Consider the following 21,736-nt stretch of genomic DNA (forward strand, 5'->3'; position numbering starts at 1 on the left):
TTTTGTTTAGACAGAGATGATTTTGTGATATTGTTTTTGTGGCCATGCAAATAGTAACCGTCTGTTTCTCATAGCACTAGCACAGTGGCTGAGTCTTACCGCTTGCTGAACCATACTGTTGGCAACCAAACACAATTTGAACAGGGTTACTACTACCTAAACAACTTCGATAACATCCTCATTAGCTTTGGTAAGAATAGTAAACTGCATAAAACATCAGTTGTTATTTGTCCATTCACCTAGAATTTTATCTAACAATGGGGCAGATGTATTAAGCCTTAACAAGAGATAAATACAAGGGTGATAAACATCCAGCCAATCGCATCCTAACTGCCATGTTACAGGCTGTGTTTGAATAAAGTCAGTAAGGAGCTGATTGGCTGGACGTTTATCTCTCTTTATCACACTTGCATTTATCTCTTGTTAAGGCTGAATACATCTGCCCCAGTGGTCTTTAGCTAACCAAATGTAAACGGATACGGTCATTAGGTCTACAACACCTAAATTGACAAGCATTAGGTCGACATGGGTTTAGGTCGACAGTCAAAAGGTCAACACAGGGTTTTTCACTGTTTTTTGAGCCGACCTGTGCCGACAGGCGGTATTTCATGCCCTACCATCCACTAGGGCGTGACCGGAGAATAAAATAGTGTGCCGAGCGTAGTGAGGCATTGCGAGCGATTCAAGGGGATGCGATGCACTTTAAACTGTGTCCATGTCGACTGTGTTGACTTTTGGGTCAAAAAAAACAAAACAATGAAAAACCCCATGTCGACCTTTTGACTGTCGACCTAATGTCATGGTGACCTTGACCTATGTCGACCTTAACCCATGTCGACCTTGCTGCATGTGGACCTAGTGGTGTCGACCCAATGCTTGTCGACCTAGTTGTAGACCAAACGATCCACACCCATGTAAAAACCATTACCCATAGTAACCAGTTGGGCATTAGATTTGGTCGCTCAGCTGTAGACTGATTTGACAGTTATATAAAGCAATATTATTACCATTCTGAAAGGCTAAGGGGGGGTACACACCAGAACGATTAGGGCTCAATTCCATCAATCTGGATCCAATTCCGACCGATTGGATGCAGATTGTGTGTAGATTGGGCATGTTTAGGTCCAATTCCGATCCGATTCCAATCCAATGCGCGTCCCCGCTGTCGTTTGGTCGTTTTACAGATCCTACCTGCTGCAGTGAGGATCTGTAAAAGATCCATTCAACTGGATACAGACTCAGATCGGATTGGGATCAGATTGGATGCAGATCGTTAGCAGATTGTGTGGCTCCAACAGATCGTGCGAGCATCACACAATCTGCTAACAATCTACTAACAATCAGGATCGTTCTGGTGTGTACCAGGCCTTAGAAGTGACTTACTGAAAACTGATCTGGTTAAATATCAAGCAGTGTTTGAACAGATTCTAGGGTTTTGGGGTTTTTTGTAACCGTGTTCACCCTGCCAAATAACAAGCTGTGCTGTGAGGAGAGAGAGACAGTTGCAGCTTTTTTTTATTAAACATTTAAATTCCAACGTTGCTTTGAGAGATCCTCAAAATAGCCGCTAAAAATGCCAGCGCCGCTCACAGTGACTCTCTTTTTTTTTGGTGCAATATTCAACTAAACTTCAATTAAATGACTTGGCTGTATGTGTATTTATTCATACTAAAAGAACAGTCGCTGTGAGCGATGCTTTCATTTTTAGTGGATATTTTGAGGATCTCTCACCGCAATCTCACCCAGTTCTTTATTACTATTCCTTTGGAACTGTCTTATGGTATTTTAGACAACCGTAGTTTATGTTTATTCACCACTTGGAGGCAGGGTAAAGTAATAATAGTTTTAAGGCAATTTTTTCAGGAGCACAAGATAAGATCTTCCAGAGTTAAGCTGGGTACACATCTATACAATCCCTATTTCTGGCAACCGTTCGGCCGACCGTACTCCTGTCGGACCATCCACAAACAACAGCCGACACGCGCGTACACACCTGTACAATTTTACTTGCGACGTCTGATGTACTCCCGTCCAAAGAAAAAGATTGGGTACTCTTTACCTAGAAGGGCGCCCGCGATTAGAATCGCGGGCGTCGGGAGTAAAAAATCGCGGGTAAATCGCGGGTACATAAAAAACGGGTGCCCGCGATGACCGCGATTTTCCCATAGGGAACAATGTTAAAAAGGATGATTGACCGCGATTTTACATTCAATGCTTCAATGGCCGCGATTTGGACATAGGAATCAATGTTAAATGGGCTACAGAGCCCAAATAGGCACAATTAACACTTAAATGTCCCCCCAAATTTTTAACGCCACCCCACGATCCACGCCAACCTGAAGCGTGGCGAGCGCAGCGGTACGCGTCCTCCGACCTTTTCATGCCCTACTATCCACGTCGGCGTGGAGTTGAGAATAGAATAGTGTGGCGAGCGCAGCGAGCCCCGCGAGGGGACGCGGATACCTTCACAGGTAAACGCGTCCCTTCGCGGGCTTCACAGGTGTCCGCGTCGCCACGGACACCTGTGAAGCCCGCGAGGGGACGCGTATGACTGTGAAGGTATCCGCGTCCCCTCGCTTCGGACCACGCTTCGGGTCTCGGTGGCTCGCTGCGCTCGCCACACTATTCTATTCTCAACTCCACGCCGACGTGGATAGTAGGGCATGAAAAGGTCGGAGGACGCGTACCGCCACCCCTCGCGGGCTCGCTGCGCTCGCCACGCTTCGGGTTGGCGTGGATCGTGGGGTGGCGTTAAAAATTTGGGGGGACATTTAAGTGTTAATTGTGCCTATTTGGGCTCTCTTGCCCATTTAACATTGATTCCTATGGCCAAATCGCGGCCATTGAATGTAAAATCGCGGCCAGCACTAAATTTAACATTAAACCCTATGGGAAATCGCGGTGATCGCGGGCATCGCGTCGCGGCCGTTAATGTACTGCCCGCGATCACCGCGATGGGCGCCCTTCTAGGTAAAGAGTACCAAAGATTGTATCACCGTACACACACTCTCGATTTGGGCTATTGACACGTCACATGTGACCAAAATGATCATAATGAGCAGGGTTAGGGCATAATTATAGCTGTCACCCTTTTACCTATTAAAAAAAAAGTCGGCGTGGGGTCCCCCCCACAGCCGTAACCAGCACCAGGCTGAAAGAGCCGGGGCTGGTAAAAAATCAGGAAACCCGACAAATAGGGCTTCGCTGATTTTTCAAAACCAGCTCCAGGTCCAGGGCTGGTTCCCAAAATACGGGGGACAAAATGACCTGGGGTCCCCCGTATTTTAAGAACCAGCCCCAGGCCAAACCAGCCAGCAGGGTAATGCTACAGCAGGGGGACACTTATTATATAAGGTCCCGCGGCCAAAGCATTCAGCCCTCTGACCGGTCAGCCTGGCCAGGGGACCTGGGGGAGTGGGGTCCCCCGATCCAGGACTTACCTGACCAGGCTGATGCCTGCTGCTGTCCCCGGTGGCCCTGTGCGGTGGCCACCGGGCTGATCATTGTGTAAAAAATATAGAATAAAAACTATTGTTTTTTTCCTGTGGAACTATGAGTCCCAGCAAGCCTCCCCCGCATGCTGGGACTTGGAGAACCACAAGTCCCAGCATGCGGGGCATTAAAGGGCCCGCTGGCACTTGTAGTTCCACAGAAAAAAAAATAGTTAAATAAATACACACTGACACTTTAGAAAAATAAAAGTTTAATACATACATTACACAAACACACTGATACTTACCTATCTTGATCCTGTGGTAAGTCCCAGGGTCCGGTCCGGTGGCTTGGTTCCGGGGCTGGTCCGGGTCCGGGGCTCCAGGGCTGAAGAGTCCGGGGTCCTGGATCCGTAGTAATCCAAAGGGGTACCTTTTGAGCAGAGACACAGAGGAAGAAGGATCTCTGCGTCTCTAGTATACAGCGGAGGCAGAGCAGGTACCACAGCAGCCGGGAGCAGCGCGTCTTGAAGTGAAGATGCCGGGGTGGACGCCAGAGGACAGGTGAGTAGGATTTGTTTCCGCAGGTACCCCTTTGGATTACTACGGATCCAGGACCCCGGACTCTTCAGCCCTGGAGCCCCGGAACCAAGCCACCGGACCGGACCCTGGGACCTACCTACGGGATCAAGATAGGTAAGTATCAGTGTGTTTGTGTAATGTATGTATTAAACTTTTATTTTTCTAAAGTGTCAGTGTGTATTTATTTAACTATTTTTTTTTTCTGTGGAACCACAAGTGCCAGCGGGCCCTTTAATGCCCCGCATGCTGGGACTTGTGGTTCTCCAAGTCCCAGCATGTGGGGGAGGCTTGCTGGGACTCATAGTTCCACAGGAAAAAACAATAGTTTTTATTCTATTTTTATTTACACAAGGATCAGCCCGGTGGCCACCGCACAGGGCCACCGGGGACAGCACCAGGATTCAGCCTGGTCAGGTAAGTCCTGGAGGGGGGGGGGGGGGGGGGCCTTTATTGGGGGGGGGGGGGGGTCCCCACTCCCCCAGGACCTCTGGCCAGGCTGACCGGTCAGAGGGCTGAATGCTTTGGCCGCGGGACCTTATATAATAAGTGTCCCCCGGCTGTGGCATTACCCTGCTGGCTGGTTTGGCCTGGGGCTGGTTCTTAAAATACGGGGGACCCCTGATCATTTTGTCCCCCCGTATTTTGGGAACCAGCCCCGGACCTGGAGCCTGGGGCTGGTTTTAAAAAATCAGCGAAGCCCTATTTGTCGGGTTTCCTGATTTTTTTTTATACCAGCCCCGGCTCTTTCAGCCTGGTGCTGGTTACGGCTGTGGGGGGGACCCCACGCCGTTTTGTTTTTTTTAGTCAAAGCTGGAACATTCCAGCTTTGGCAGTATAGTCGCAAGGACGGCAGCATATCAGTCGGACGTGCGTACACACTGCACTTTTGTACCGATATGAGGCCGTCCTGTCGGATGAAAATTAAACAGCAAAGAACCGTCGACCGACCGAGTATGGACGGTCAAGACAGTTTTTTTGCCGTTTATCGCTCGTACGGGACAGCGTACACACATATACAATTGAACGGCTGTCCGACCCAGAACGAAAGAACGGCCCGACGATTGTATATATGTGTACCCAGCTTAAGTTTCTGCAAGTTCAAGCCTTCTGCAGCCAACACTTCACAGGGGATGTGGTCTTATTACATCTTCCATGTCGCCTTTAGTACAATGAACCATAATGACCAGCCATGGCAATAGTAAGATTCTCTACATAGAAGCAATGTCAAAGAAGTGTAGCAAACCCTTATAGCAGTATTCTTATCAGACAAACGATTTACTATTGTCTAATATTTATACGATTTACTAATATTTTTTCTAAATTTATGAACAAATCTTGAAAAATATTCTGATAGGGTGCCTTAGTTTAAAAATATTTGGGAACCACTGCTCTTACTCCTTAAAAATCAGCAATTACTACCATTGGATTAATGTGTACCTTCAGTAAGAGGATGCTAATCCTTTTCTCCATGAGAGCCCGATGACGGAGCGACAGTTGGGAATCCCACCTGTAAAATGTCCGACAGTCTGGATCCCGCCTTACAGGGGCTATACTCCCTCTTTGGGGTCCACGACCCCCAATAGAATGTGCAGCGAGCCCACATGGGGCTTCGTTACGCTTACCCCTCTGTCGGAATATTGGCAGTCGGGATTCTGATGTCGGTATACACAAAGTGTAGTATTGGGTTGGCTTACATTCCAGTGGTGATAGATAGACTGCACAGTTGTATGCCCAGATATTTGTTGTCCACAAGAAAATAGTCATAGTAATATCCCTCTCTTTTATTGTACTTTTCAGTGTAGACTGGCTATTTTAAGTAAATGGTGATTGTTCCTTTGCACTCTTTTTGTAGTAACTTTATTTGAGCTGACAGTGGTGAATAACTGGTACATCATTATGGTAAGTGTCTCATCCTTTATTAGTTTACACTGCAGCAGAATTTGAGCCTTTCAGTAGGCTTATTCACAGCAGGCTAGAAATGTCATACTAATTATTTTAGTTTTTTTTTTAATTTAATTAATTTGTTTTTATGGCCTTTACGGTTCGTGTTCATACTGTATTTTGCAGTGGTAAGGAAATAACAGATTATGCCATATCATTCTTAAATGGTATAAAATCAAAGTTGTACTTTTACAGGAAGGAGTCACGTCCCAAACCTCGCACTGGGCAAGACTATACTTTATGGTGTTTTATATTGTCACCATGGTGAGTACATTCAAAAAGATGATATGATCCTTTGCCCCATCTCTGCTTATCTGTACAGCTGCTCATCCACTGCCTGCAGTCCTCTATACTTGTATGCTTGACATCATCTTATTCTAAGATATACAGGGGTTTGCATGTTGATCCTTTAAATGGGTTATTTATTCCCTTTAGAAATGTTAAATAATAAATAGAAAAATTACACCAGTTCATTCCTTGCTATATTCACAGGTTGTACTTACCATCATTGTTGCTTGCATCTTGGATGCCTTTGTATTCAGAATGAATTACAGCCGGAAGAACAAAGATGCAGAAAGTAAGTGGTAAAATTGCTTCAGGGGGTTTATCCTGGCAGGCAGACGCTTCCATATTGTGTGTGAACATCTGAACATACACTGTAGAAAGCACAGTCTGAATGAGCAGTTTATGTTCCATTGGGAGATTGTTCACTTTTAGGGCCTTATTTTGATTCATTCGGAGCGATGTATTGTGTCTGCGCATGCGCTTTTCTGCGCAAGTGCAGACACGGGGTGCGTGCATTCACGGCAAACTTTTGGTTCGCCGGGTGCACGCACCCTACATGCCGAGGGGGGGGGGGGGGCGGAGTAGGGCGGGGGATCGCCGGGCAGCTCCATTAGCATATGGGAATGCCCAGCGTTCCATGGGCGTTTCCGGGCTAATGAGGCTGTGACGGACATGCGGGGGGCGGGCAGCTGACATCACCGGCTGTCCTTGCACAGGGCGCCCACATTTTAGAGTGACTACATAGGTCACTCTGAACTGCGTGCACGGGAGAAATAATTCGATGGTCGGCGACCATCGAATGATTTCTCCCTGCCTGCAAATGGATGATTATGTAAATAATCCATTCGCAGCCATGTGGGGGGGGGGGGCATGGTGTCCGAGGGGGGGGGGGGGGTCGCCGGCACTGCGGGTGGAGGGCGTCGTTGGATGGACTCGCAAGGCTGTGAATTTCGCAGCCTTGCGAGTCAATCAGAATAAGGCCCTTAAGTTTGGATATTCCACCTAGAAGCAAAATGCATGGCAGCCAGTGAGTGTGACTTCCCAGCAGTTTTGGAGCAGACTGCAAGTCCTACCATATAAAACAATAATAATAGGTGACAGCGTTAAACACCGGTAGTTTAAAAATAATAGCATATTTGAATCAAATTATATTAAATCAGTACATACTAAAGGTAAATAATAATAATAATTAAAATAATAATTGAGGTCTGTAAGTATTGAAAATAACACATGTATTACAAGTGTATATTCACCCACTGGTTCCACATATGATTGCTGTGTTGTAGTTATTCTGTAGGAGTCTGTTCCTTTTTTTTTTCAATATCTTTATTTTAATTTTTCAAAAAAGACACTAACAATACACACATTTACATCCACAACACAGAAGTACATCGACATTTAGCTCATCTCAATTCTTTTTGCACATATTACTCAGTTATTTCGTACTACTTCCTATTTCCATGGTTTGGGTCTGGGAAGGGATCTGGAAGAAATAAATAAATAAATACATTCTTTCTTTCTTTTTTTTTATCCCTCTAGCTTAACACTCGTTAGCTCTCTAACTACAGTATCTTCACTTATTTATCTTATTTATTTAGAGGATTCACCTATGTTACAAATCTCGGTACTTATGTATTATCTGGGCTCCCATGTTAAATGCACCCCATTTTTTCATACCCCTACTATCCAACTACGCATGGAGTTGATTTTATATAGTGTGGCGAGCGCAGCGAGCCACCATGCCCCGCGAGGGGACGCGGCTCATAAGAAAAACGGGAGCCCAGATTTTACATAAGTACCCAAATCTCTCCACCCGTTCTACCTATATAGCCGAGTGCTTCCGGGAGGGGAGTCTGTTCCTTTAGTGACAAATTTTGTAGGTTGTGAATGGTGTATCCATGTACCCCTATATTTATCACTTGATATACCATCCTGCAAGTCATACCATGTTACCATCGCTATTGGAATAAAGTAGAGGTTGTACTGTACATTCTATCTATTTTAGTGTATCTTTTTTGTTGTGAGATATTTGTAAGGGCGTTTTACATGTTGTGCAGATGAAAAAGGAATCACTTTTGAGGAAGAGGTGGACAGAGAAGAGCTGACACTGATTCTCAAGCATGCACAAAGCACCGATGAAAAAAATCAACTACGCAAATTGCTGTCTCATTTACAATCCAACCAGGTGAGTCATTCATCTGAAGTAAAAAAAAGTATATATCTTCCATTTTATAGATGCAACCTAAATCCCCGTACACATGGTGAGATATTGGCTAATGGGCAATTTTGACTAACCAGTTTTGACTAGATGCCCAAGAGATCTTGGCTAGATGCACTGGAGGTTTAGACTAAGCGATTCTGTCTAACTAATGTTAGTCTATGATATAGTCAGAATTGCCTTGCCTGCACATACTATCTATGCTAGGAGATACTGACAGCGTCGGTATCTAAGCAGGAGAAAATCTAGGAGATTTTGGCTAACCTTCTAGGAGATTTTGACTAGTCACAATCTCACCGTGTGTGCACCCCTTAACCAGTGTCTGTTCATCTTGTTGATCATAATCATGTTGACGATCTGATCTCGTCTTTTCCCATGGTATGCTTTTGCATTGGTTTCTCTTTTTTTTTCTTTCTATCCATTGTTTTAGTCACCTTTCAATCCTGTGTTTCAGGCTGCATCGGTGCGGTTTGTTGGTCGAAGATCAGAAACGAAGAGTGATTTGAGCATGAAGATGTATGAGGAAGAGATACAGGTGAGATGGGAATCTCTTTTATGTTCTACTCCAATAAGGTTCCCGTCAACCTAACACTTGCGTCTATCTTCAGTATACGTGAAACATTCCACTTGCTGAACAATCCATGTCTGTGTTTTTTCTTTATTCTTCACCAGGAATGGTACAAGGAGCATGCTCAGGCACAGAGGAAGAAGATGGTGGAGCTGCAGCCTGCCCAGGGTGTCCTGCGACCTCGGTCCCGTACTGTTACCTAAACATCTTCACACCTATTACTTGTATGACTATGCAATCACATCAGTATTAACTGTAATTTATAGACCCTGCTGTGCGAGCTAGTGACTGGGATACTAAGCCAGGGCTGTATCAGAAGTAGAAGACTTGCATCTCTTCTGACCACAGTCTAGTGAAGGACTGTTAGGAAGTCTAACTTAAACATTTCCAGGACACATTTACAGACTTTATTTTATATAGTATATTTAAATGTTTGTTTTTATAAGGTTACATTTTAATTTCAGTGTAGCTAATGTGATACACCAACTAGGGGGATTATTCAGACCTGATCGCTTCTCTGCTAATTTGCAGAGCCCTGTTAATCGCTGCCCATCCAGAGTGTGGGCAGTCTGCGTGTAGCCTCGAACCTACTCGGCCAGTGCAATAGAAACAAGCTGACGTCCCGCTCCCTCCCTTAAAATGCTTGGGCACGCTTGCATTTACTCTGACACTCGCAATAAACTGGGGGGTAACACCAACAACTTCCTGTCAGTCAACTTGCGCTCGCCAAGCAATTGAAAAAGCTGCTGCATTTTATTGTAGGATTGCCTCACACAATCAAACTGCGAGCCGTACACATGCACAGTCCATCCATTGTCAGCCAGCCTGTGAATTCAAAACCGTGTGATCAGGTCTGAATAACCCCCTATATATGGGAACAACCTATTTTTACATATAGGTTTCATAATTTCTGTTTGGTAAGTTTGTTATATTGCTTCCATAATAGTACAGTGTAAATGGACACCCTCCAGTATTCCCTTCCCAGTTAGGGGCACCCCTATCTGCAGACATAACAGTACAGATTAAATGGTCACTCCTTCCTTAATTCCCTTCCCAGTCACTCCTTCCTTAATTCCCTTCCCAGTCACTCCCTCCCTGATTCCCTTCCCAGTCACTACCTCCCGGATTCCCTACCCAGTCACTCCCTCCCGGATTCCCTACCCAGTCACTCCCAACCCGGATTCCCTACCCAGTCACTCCCAACCCGGATTCCCTACCCAGTCACTCCCTCCCGGATTCCCTTCCCAGTCACTCCCTTGCGGGTTCCCTTCCCAGTCACTCCCACCCGGATTCCCTTCCCAGTCAGGGACACCCCCTGCCTGCAGACAATCAGACCTCACTCCTGTGATGGTCCCAACCTTGTTCCTTTAGAAGAACTGAATCACTACGTAGCTCTATACAGCAGCAAATAAGAAGCACATCTATATACAAAAGCCTATATTTGTAACATATTATTTTTTCTTTTATAATAAATGTTGCTAGTGGAGGTGATTTGATTTCTGTTATTGTACTTTAGTTACTTATTATAATGTAAAAATATATGTTATTGCTTGAAAATGTTCAAACGTTAACGATGTAGGAACAATACATTGGGCCTCATTCAGATGGTGGTGTCCCAAATGAGCAGACTGCACATGCTTCATGGCTGCCGGGTGCACGCACAAAGGTACCCTTTGCAACTTCACTCGCAGTGTGGAATCTGTAATTAAGGAAGAGGCCATTTGGGGAAGTGCATTGTTTAATCTTTAAGAAACCATCTACTAAATTGTACCACCATCGTTAGCATTCCTTATATATAGAGGGCTGACTACCCTCCTACAAGCTGCTGTTGGTGGCGCACCACACCCCACCTTTTTCTTGCTGGGATTTATTTTTGTCTGCAAAAGTGCAGGTGTGTCATATGGTATGTCCTGGTGCTCGACTGCAATCTCATATGCATAAAACATGGCACCAGTGTTGCAGTTCCCACACAGCCATGGTAGCATTCAGGGAGTTGATGTTCCTTGTATCTGCATTGTAGTTGCGTCAGTTTGCAGTTGCGATTGTTTTGGTGTGTGTCTCTGTTCAATTATGGGTGGTTGCTTCGCAGATACATTGAAGAAAAACAAACCTGCTGCTGTGTCTGCATCTGAATGAGGCCAATTATCGTATGTTAATCTAACATCGCACTGTAGTTCTCTTATAGAGTAACATATTACATCCCACTATACCACTGAGACCAGAAGCCCTGGTGGATTCTGATGCAGGCTACAAAACCACAGACTAGACATGAGTGTATCTAGCCCAACTAGTACTGCTCTGTATATAAATACACCAATTTCTCCAAAGCTCGTCTACCTACCTTTCAGTCCCTGTTTGTGCGTTTAGATGCACCTACCTCCTAGCATGTTACCTGCTGCATCCGTGAGAATAGAGTATGGTGGAGATTTAGTAATTAAATATATTTGTTCTGCAATCATATTTACAGATAAACTAAATATAGCGCAGAACCACCGTTTTAAAATAGGCAGTGTTTGATACAATACATGTTACTAGTTAAGGCTGCGTCTACACATTGCGTTTTAGCAGAATGCAACAGGCTTGTGTACAGTATGTATCCTCTTGAGGAAGCATCCTGCTAAATGGCTCCTGTTCAACTGCATCCTTCTAAAACACAATGTGTAGACGCAGTCATATAATTTAAAGTGCAGGCTCCTTCCTGCCAAACAGGTCCCTTTAAAAGGGATCTGTCAAAAGGCAATGTGTAGTTGAAGACTAAGGGCAGTATTCAATGAGTCTGATTCGCCATGTCTTTATGGCGATTTTGTGCTGTTTGGCGAATTTTTGACTAAAACGGTGAATCACCCTATTCAATGACCACATGGCGAATACATTTCAAGGTTTTTTTCGCCATGATTCACCGAGTAGCAATCGCTATCTTTTTATGGTGAAGTGGAATGTGAACTTTTAAAATAAAGTGTTTTGTTTTTTACATTTGAAGTCAAAAAATCAGGAATTTTATTCTGAGGAGGGGAATGCTATTTTTTTTCATGTGCTGTAAGCACATGAATATATATTTAATTACAAAAAAATATATATATTTTTTTTTTTACGCGAGCAGCCAGCAGGGGGCCGGGAGCCGAGCCGCTCATTAGATATTCATATATTCACTGCACCCGATCATTACATATGCATGATCGGGTGTAGTGAATATACCCGGTCCCCTGCTGGCACCCACGGGGGCAGCCTGTGCTGCCTGGCACCCGGGGAGCCAACCTCCCCCCCACAAACGTTCTGGGGCAGGCAGGGAGACTTCCATCTCCCTGCCTGCCGCTGTCCTCAGGCTCCCTGCGGCATCGCCGCAGGAGTTAAAATTCGCCGGTCAGGGGCAGTGAGCCCCTGACTCGTTGAATACTGGAGCCGGCGAGGCTCCGGAACACGGCGGGCAGTGGCAAATGTGCAGCAAACCAGGATTCGCTGCACGTCGTCAGTATTCTCATTGAATACTGCCCTCAAAGGCTGTCAAAAATTATGGCTGCTCCTACACCAATCTCTGTCTTAGCTCTCTCTCTCCATATCCAGTAACTTTGAAACAGATCATTTTGCTTCCACTTTCTGTTAAGGAGTAGTTTGGTCACTGGCGGTACTTCACCACAGAGCTGAGGAGTAGATATTTCTCTATTAAGGAATAAACCTACAATACTGTAGATGAATACATCTGGTACGTGAGTGTGTACTTGCAGTGTAATCTTATCATATTCAGCAATTTATACTTCTGAAGGCAAAGATTGCAATTTCATACTAGAAACAATTTTTTTTACCCGACTTACTGTGGGGCCTAATTTGGCTGCTTTAGACAAGTTTAGCTAAAAATGGATGCATTTATTGTTCCACCAATCTAGAATTAGTTAGCTATGAATCATAAATTGTCTGTTTGATGATGATTGCATGACTTTGTGTATGTCCCAACTCAGCATAAATGTAGCTGGCCACACATAGGACCACATGCATCAAGCTCCAAAAAGTGTTAAAGTTGAGTGTGAAAAACAACTAGTCAATCGGCTCCTAATTGTCATGTTGGTGTTTAAAAAATATATCAGTTGGGAGCTTATTGGCTGGTTGTTTATCACTCTCCCCTTTACCATTATTTGAAGCTTGATGCATTTGTCCCATTGATTTGTCTGTCAGTTTGTAAGTTTATAACGAGGCATTAGGTAATATGAGACTCCCCAAATAATTATCCAGATCAATCAACACCTAGGTCAGGGGTTCCCATACTTTTTTAAATCACAGCATCCTAGAGCATCAACATTTTTTTCAAGGCACCGCTAGACCAAATGTTTCTTATTGAAAAATTCCGAAACGAATATTAAATTGAGTCAATTTTATTTATACGTTATCCTTATGGTGTGGGACAGGATTTGCTTCTATTTGTCCAGATATGTTATGACTGACAGCCACTAGCACTGGTTTTGCCTGTTATATTGACTATAAATTTGAATTGGTTTTGAACCACCAACCCAAGGCACCCCTGCAAGTGTCCTGGAGATTTATCAGATATTGGAGAGAGATGAAGTACAAACTAATCAGCCCCTAACTGTCATTTTACAGACTGTGCTAGAAAATTGAGTTAGGATATGATTCTGTGAGCAACTTCACTTTCTCTATCCAAGAGTCATACATTTCCACATAGATTATATTATATATGGGCAGCACGGACAGTCTAATAGTTAGCATTACTGCCTCACAGCGCTGAGGTCATGGGTTCGATCCCCGCCATGGCCCTAACTGTGCGGAGTTTGTATATTCTCCCCGTACTTGCGTGGGTTTACTCTGGCTACTCCGGTTTCCTCCCACAATCCAAAAATATACAGGTAGGTTAATTGGCTTCCAACAAAATTAACCCTAGAATGTCTGTGTGTGCGTGTACATGTGGTAGGGAATATAGATTGTAAGCTCCACTGGGGCAGGGACTAATGTGAATGTTCAAGTATTCTCTGTAAAGCACTGCGGAATATGTATGCGCTATATAAGAAACTGTTAATAAAACAAATAAATATCACATAACAATGGGGCGTGGCCTGGACGCTGATGGAGTAGGCAGCAGATCCTTTGTGCTCCCTCAAAAAATCCTGTAAAATATCCTGTATTGCCTGCCATCAAGGATCCTGACGCCAGCTATTTGTGTGTGACACCCTGCTCATCGTTCTGCACCAGCGCTGCTCGTTCTCCGGGGCTGTGTGCCTGCGAGACTGAAGGTTGGAGAGACCGCGGCCTATATCCACGTCGAGCTCCGGGCGCTGCTACTGATCCCCTGCGCCCCTGAGGTATTGCTGCGACGCTGCCGCTGCCCCCCTGGAGTCGCGGCGGGTGGGAGAGACGGGTGCCGGCCACTCTCTGTTCACTGAGCGGAGAGAGTGGGAAGCGCTCCCGTCAGGGTAGTGCTGCTGCGAGCCGCGCAGGGAGTGCCGTCGCCATCTTGCCCGCGTGACTCCGGGGTCGTGGCATTTGCGGCACAGTTCTCCTGCACCCAGCTGAAGCTGCCTCTCCGGGCTTAACCCCGAGCACTCTGTGACATATTGACAGGGGAATGCTGCGGAAACTTGGTGCCCACAGCTAAATACGATCTCCCATATCTAATTGGAAGACAGACTTGGGCAGTAACTCCCTACTGTGTCACTGGCCACTTATCAGCGCTCTCCAGACCTATATCCAGAAAGTACTTTCCGATAAAGCTACTGTTGAGGGTGGGAGTGTGAGACATCTTGCTACTGCTTTTTTAGTTACAACATTGAGGCGTGCTAGCCGTCTCTAGATACACCTGCAGTTACCCAGTAGCTTAAGATGGAAGCCTCCCTGCACTGTATTTTGCAGGCGATTGCATCCTCGGCCGATAGGCTTCTGGCCAGGCTGACTGAGATACACTCTGACACCACCTCTCGCTCCTACATTGATGCTAACTTTGATGCCAGACATGAACGCACTCTGTCTATATGCTGTGATACTGAATGCCCCACGGCTTCTGATCCTCCACAGCGTGTTAATATCACTTGCACCTACACTGCTGATGTACCTGCTGGCCTGATTGAAGAAACCCTGACTACATGCTATGACACTGTATGCCACATGGATTTTGATCCTCTACAGTGCGACACTACCTCTCGCTCCTGTTTTGACGATGCATCTGTTAACACCTCTGAAGATACCTTTACTGCAGGCTGCGACATCGTATGCCCCATGGCTCCTGATCCTCTGCTGTTTCGGGATGCAGGTCTACAGGGTCCTGCTTTAATAGATGGGAATTCCTTTTAAGCCCTGACTTGCTATTTCTTGCATGGCACCACTTGCTCAGGACTGCCCCACTTTTATATATTATATTCTGCATTGGGCTGGATATGGTCATACTACCACTGTGGGACTTATCCTAATACCCCGTTTGAAGATGGAGTGAATCCTGTTCCCATGATCGTTTCTCCTCCTGCTTTCGATGCCTAGCTTGCTATGATGCCTAGACTACTAAACTGGAACTTGTGCTCTTCTATCCGGGACTATATGTGGATATGATTCTTTAATTTTCACAGATATACAATTGGCAATAGTATTATCTATATAACTCCAAACTATAAGACACTAGTACCTATACTAATATGTCCAGTACATACTATGCGTGTATCCTTCTCTTATCTTTTTTGCCCCTGCCAGTTATCCCGCTAATATCCTATGACTATATATGTGTGTGTGTATGTGTGTGTGTGTGGGGGGGTGGGGGGGTGGGGGGGGGGTGTTAGTAGATAGTTACTTTAATGTAGTGGGGGTTTAGGGGCAGTATAGTTCTAGGGCTCCAGGTACACCTAAGTTGGGGGTGGGTAGTACAGGGTGGGGGGTTATCTGGTGGGTTGTTTTGGGTCATTTGGGAGGTTTTTTCTTTTGTCACTGGGGTTCATTTCTTATCAATAAGGTTAGTCTATTTTAGTTAGACGAGGATATTATTGTTAGCTGTTCACTATATGAGCTAGATCATTGGTGCTTAGAGATTTGCTTTGAAACTTGGCCATGCATATATACTATTCGTATATCTCTACAATCCTGGGAGCTCGGATGGCGCCTCCGAGTGCTCGATTTAATATATGCCCAGATACACCCTGTGTAGCTGATTTCCTGACTGTGCACACTATGTACGTTGTAAGTGTAAATGGCTATGGCCGCACTTGTATGCATATCAATGTATGATATTCTACCTATTGTATAATTTATGCGTACACCATTGGATCTAGCACTAACCCGATGTCTGTAGGGTTAAATGTTTGTTACTACTAATGTAAAACCAATAAAAAATACGTAATTTAAAAAAAAAAAAAAAATATCACATAACAATAGAGCACGTGACATACATTTCACAGCAGGAAAGGTTGTTGGTTGATGCGCTCTACTTTTGCAACCTTCTTTTTCAGCCTGATGCCTTGTGACTGGAACTGCAATCTCAGCAATCGCATAACTCCTAACATGCCCTATTGATGGAGGGACAAAATGCTCTATTCCTGGATTTCCCTCTTAATTCTATTCTTACCCAAATTTACTAATTTTAACCCCTAGTCCCAAATCCTCCATTTTATTAATCAGCCTCTTATGTGGCACAGTGTCAAATGTCTGCAAAATCCAGATAAACCACGTCTACAGCCTTACCAATGTCTGGGTTTGTGCCAACTTCCTCATAAAAACTTATTAGCTTAGTTTGGAATGATTGATTTGTTACAAAACCATGCTGATTACCGCTAATTATATTATTCCTGTCTAAGTATTCCTGGATACCATCTGTTAAAATTCCCTCTAATAATTTCCCCACGATCGGCGTTAAGCTAACAGGTCAAAAATTTGCAGGGTCATCTCGTTTTCCTCTTTTTAAATATCGGTACTCTTTCGGGAATTTCCTGGACGAAAAAGATTTATCAAAAATGTAATGTAGAGGATTTTCTAACTCCTCCCTTAGCTCCATCAGGACCCTCGGGTGAATCTTATCTGGACCTGGTGATTTCTTTGTTTTGATTTTGCAAAGCGTGTTGTGGATCTTATTTGTGGTGAATTCCCTTTTGAGGTGCCTGTTGATTCTACCGACTGCTCCTCTCTAGTGAAAACAGATGAGAAAAATGTATTTAACGTTTTTGCTTTATCCTTGTCCTCCGTAATGCTATTTCCTTTAGCATTGGTTATGGGGCCTATATTCTCTCTTATTAACCATTTGCTATTCATGTATTTATAAAACTGAAATGTGTTTTGCTTTCCTTGGCTATTCACTTTTCAGTTTCCATTTTAGCTGCCCTAATTTCCCTTTTGCTAATTTTATTTAACTCTTTGTATTTTGTGAATAGCACCTCTTTCCCTTTTTGTCTTAATATAATTTTAAGCCTCTCTTTAAGCAACCAAGGGGGATGCAGGAGCTCTGGGGATCTTGTGGGAGACTTGCCCACATTTTTAGGGGGACCTGCAGGGCCACCCAATTTTTTGGAGCATCCCGGACATTTCAGGTGGTTAGGGAAGTATATACTGCTGGAAATTTGAGTTTTGATCGAGATGTGCTGGACAAGGTAGGTCTCAGCTGTCATTTTCCAGTATACTCCACAGTTTTGACTATAAAAATGATTAGATTCAAATAAATAAGATACCAATCATCTGCTCGATGTGCCTGCACAGACATGACAACTGGACAATAATTTGAATTTGCCCACATACAGTTGAGATGTCACATCACTAGTAGTCCATGCAGCAAGTGTACAAGGGCAAAAACTCAGCACTGGCCATGCCCCCATAGTAATGAAAAGGTATATGGTATAAAATATAATGTGATTCCCCATAGTATAGAATATAATATGATTCAGTGTAGTATAGAATATAATGTGATTCCCTATAGTATAGAATATAATTTGCCTCCATATTGTATAGAATTTTAAGGTGCCTTAATTAGTGGTATGCGATGGGACCCGATTTTCGGGTCCTAAGAGCCGCACTGTACAATTTTAAAATCGTGATGCGATCAAAACAATGATTTAAATGTACATGCACCCTGATGGGTGATTAGTATGTTATATGCACCCCCATTGTTAACGCCACCGCCACTATTAACGGCAACCCGAAGCGTGGTGAGCGCAGCGAGCCCACAAGGGGCGGCGGTACACGCCCCCCTACCTTTTCATACCCCCACTATCCACGTCGGCGTGGAGTTGATTTTATATAGTGGTGGCGAGCCCGAAGCGTGGCGAGGGGACGTGGCGTTAACAATGGGGGTGCATATAACATACTAATCACCCATCAGGGTGCATGTACAATTAAATCATCGTTTTGATCGCATCGCATGTGATGCAATGCGATCAAAACGATGTAATAAGATTAAAATCATGGGCGCCGTGCTAGGAAACAAGTACCGAATTTAATGTGATTTCCTATAGCAGGCATGGCCAAACTATGGCCCTCCAGCTGTTGTGAAACTACAAGTCCCATCATGCCTTGCCACAGTTTTGCTATTAGAGAATGTTAATATTATGGCAAGGCATGCTGGGATGTGTAGTTTCACAACAGTTGGAGGGCCACAGTTTGGCCATGCCTGCTGTATAGAATATAATGGCCTCCCCATGGTTTAGAATATAATGTGATTTCCTATAGTATAGAATATAATATGCCTCCCACCAGCAGGTACCGTAACTTACCTGGTGTATGCGTGTCCTGTTCATTATGCAGCTTCCTCTGGTCCTCCTTGTCCATTCCAGCATCATTGTGTAGCACGGGGTCTGCTCCGCACCAGTCTTCCATCCATACACACCAAGTAGAGTAAACAAATAAATGGAAGCAGGGCTATCCTGTAGATCAGGGATGGTGAACCTTTGGCCCTCCAGCTGTTGAACTAGACCTCCCAGCATTCCCTGCAATACTTTTAGCATACTGGGTACAGTAGCTAGTGCATGCTGGGATGTGTAATTCAACAACAGCGGGAGGGCCAAAGGTTCCCCATCCCTGCTGTAGATGGACAGTGAGTAGTTGCTGCTATAAAATTCAAGCACTGTGCTGCCTTAAAATTAACTAAAACTCATAAAACAGTGCATACCCTGTGACTGACCTTAAATCAAAGACAATACAAGGCTAATATTGCTGTTAGAAGAAGGGTTCATACCCTCACTATCGAGGTCAGCGTGGAGTTGTTTTTATAAAGTGTGGCGCACGGACGCAGATTACATGTATTCCGCGTCCCCTCGTGGGACTGCGCTCTCCACACTTTATAAAATGAACTCCATGCTGACGTGGATAGTGGGGGTATGAACAGGTTGGGAGGACGCTGTATGAGAGGCCCTCACTAGGCTTGCCAGGGATGCCGGGGGACAGAGCTGTAGCTCGCGGGGACAGTATGGTGACTACGCTGCCTGACGGGGCCATTAAGCTGACTATGCAGGGCTGCCGCGGGGACACTACATTGGGCTGCTGTTGGCCTACGCTGACAACCTACGCTACACAAGCCGTGAAACTACACAAGTACCTTGATACTGAGAATCCTTTTTTGAAATACACAAGTACCTTATTTAACTGCTAAAGTATATTCTATTGTGGTAATCCTATTACAACATACCCCAATAAGTATAAATTCCCACTTAACGCCAGTAGGTGGCACTGAGCACTTGTGCTTTGCAATGTGGCATAGCAGCACTAACGTGTGTGAGGGCTTTCTCTGTGCCTTGTCTGGAATATTCATGCATTTAGTGTTATGGGCAGAAAGCCACAGAGTCTTGGAAATAGTCCTATTACCACTAGTTTCTGAGAACTACCAAAACATGCCATACATTAATGGGGAAAAAATGACAAGGAGTCCTGCACATTTACAGACACATTATTATCTAATAAGAAGTTCTTCTGTAAGCAATAAGAGTCTTAGTAAGAAGAATAAAAAGGTGGGTGTTGGCTAATGATGGAATTATTTGTTTTTGACGGTGTCATTTAAAAACATTGCACAAGCAAACCTGCTTCTGCTTGCCTTTTTTTCCTTTACATATGATGCAAACAGAATTATTTTATATATAGATTAAGGGAATGATGACGTAACATTGACTGAGAGTATATTGGATTTTTCTAAACACCTTTCATTTTAAAGTGACCCTGTCTCTTTAATTGGCATCTTCACATAAGAGAGGGATTAAATATGGGTCTGGCCTGTTCTGAAAACACAGTATGTACCAAGTCAGCTGTTTCCTGTTTATAGACACAGTTCTGCACCCTTCAGTGTACAGGATCTGGCAGTACTGTATGCGAACCAATCTAGCTGCTTGCTTTTCCCTTTTGTTAACTGCATGCTGCCCATTATTTTAGCGTATGCTTATTGTTCACATCTGAGTGTATTACCACTGTTCTTCCATTAGGAACATGCCATGTATGCATCTGTGTGTGTGCAGCATTTTCACACTGGATAGAAAAGCAAACTGAGGCTTCTTATTGCTACGTACATTAACCGAGACCAGGAATCATTTTACTAGATGGGATTCCCATGGGAAATATACAGTGTAAAAGCATGTTTGCAAGCTCGACCCTATGGAAATCATAGAATGCTGCGGAGGTATTCTGTGACCTTCTGGCCATCCGTTATTTGTGCATTACATAATGACAGGAGTAGAGACGGTCCGTGCAAGATTTGTCTATTTGCAGGACAGTCTTGTGTGTTCTAGCTCTTATTAAATTATTTATCATTATTATGGCAGTATCTAAGGGCTGACAGATTAATGCTGACAACTGCATTTTAGCTTGTGTTCATGGACACATACTAGAAACACAAGTTACTACTGTAGGTCAGATTTAAACAACACAAATGATAGAAGAAATAAAATTACAATGTGAATGCTGTAATATAGGGTTAGGATGGTGGATTACCACTTTTATTCTAGTTTCACATTACCTCTAGTTTCACATTTCTGTTTTGCAGCATAGTAGAGGTGGTGAGTTTCCGAACACATGGGACATTGGAATTCAAGGGTGCTGGTTGACAGTCAAAAGGTTAACCACTAATGGTCAACACAGGAAAAGGTTGACATGGTCAAAAATGTTGGCACGTGCAAACGGTCAACATGAAAAATGTTGACATACGTTTTCACGGTTCATGCGCACAAAACTATGGAATACATACAGATGACTTGTGGTCAGGATGATGGCGGATGCTGGATCCTGACAGGGATCCAGTAAGTATACTTACCTTTCCCATGCCCTTCTAGCAGCCTACCCCGCAAGTGCCTAAACCTACCCCCCCGCACCGCAGTGGAACCGTAACCTCCCCGCAGCCTAACCCTATGACCCCCCCCCCCCCCCCACTAGTGCCTAAACCTAACCCTCGACCACATCCCCACATACTTACTGATCGGGATGTCCGTATTCCAGTGTCGGCATCCTGACCATTTCGAAGATCCGGCGCCAGTCTTCTGGCAATCGGGATGCCAGCCAGGGCCAGATTAAGCCTTTGGGGGGCCCGGGTCACTTTAGACAGGGGGGCTCTCTCCCTGTTGTCGTTACTGGCTGAAAACTGCACAGGAGAATATTACACTGTCAAAACACAGAGTAACGGTAGTATAAACGTAAAGGCCATAGAGTCGCTAAAATAGTAGATAAAAGCAAGTAACATAAATAGCAGCAAAGCCTTGCATGTAGATCATACGGTACTTATGTAATATCTGGGCTCCCGTTTTTCTTATGAGACCACGTCCCCTCGCGGGG

The 21,736-nt window shown here is 44.4% G+C and overlaps 1 protein-coding gene across 1 annotated transcript in view; it reads left to right on the top strand.

Annotated features, from left to right (window-relative positions):
- The window catches only part of TPCN1 (two pore segment channel 1), a 60,356-nt gene extending 49,840 nt beyond the window's left edge, over positions 1–10,516 (top strand). The window contains exons 22-28 of the mRNA XM_083145562.1: positions 75–190; positions 5,866–5,912; positions 6,150–6,218; positions 6,447–6,531; positions 8,297–8,424; positions 8,912–8,992; positions 9,130–10,516. Of these exons, the coding sequence (XP_083001688.1) occupies positions 75–190; positions 5,866–5,912; positions 6,150–6,218; positions 6,447–6,531; positions 8,297–8,424; positions 8,912–8,992; positions 9,130–9,228 (625 nt within the window). The 3' untranslated portion in view covers positions 9,229–10,516. The remainder of the gene's footprint in view (positions 1–74; positions 191–5,865; positions 5,913–6,149; positions 6,219–6,446; positions 6,532–8,296; positions 8,425–8,911; positions 8,993–9,129) is intronic.
- The last annotated feature ends 11,220 nt before the right edge of the window (positions 10,517–21,736 follow it).

Source organism: Crinia signifera, chromosome 1 (assembly GCF_055691185.1).
Source record: "Crinia signifera chromosome 1, ASM5569118v1, whole genome shotgun sequence".
NCBI classification, from domain to species: Eukaryota; Metazoa; Chordata; class Amphibia; order Anura; family Myobatrachidae; genus Crinia; species Crinia signifera.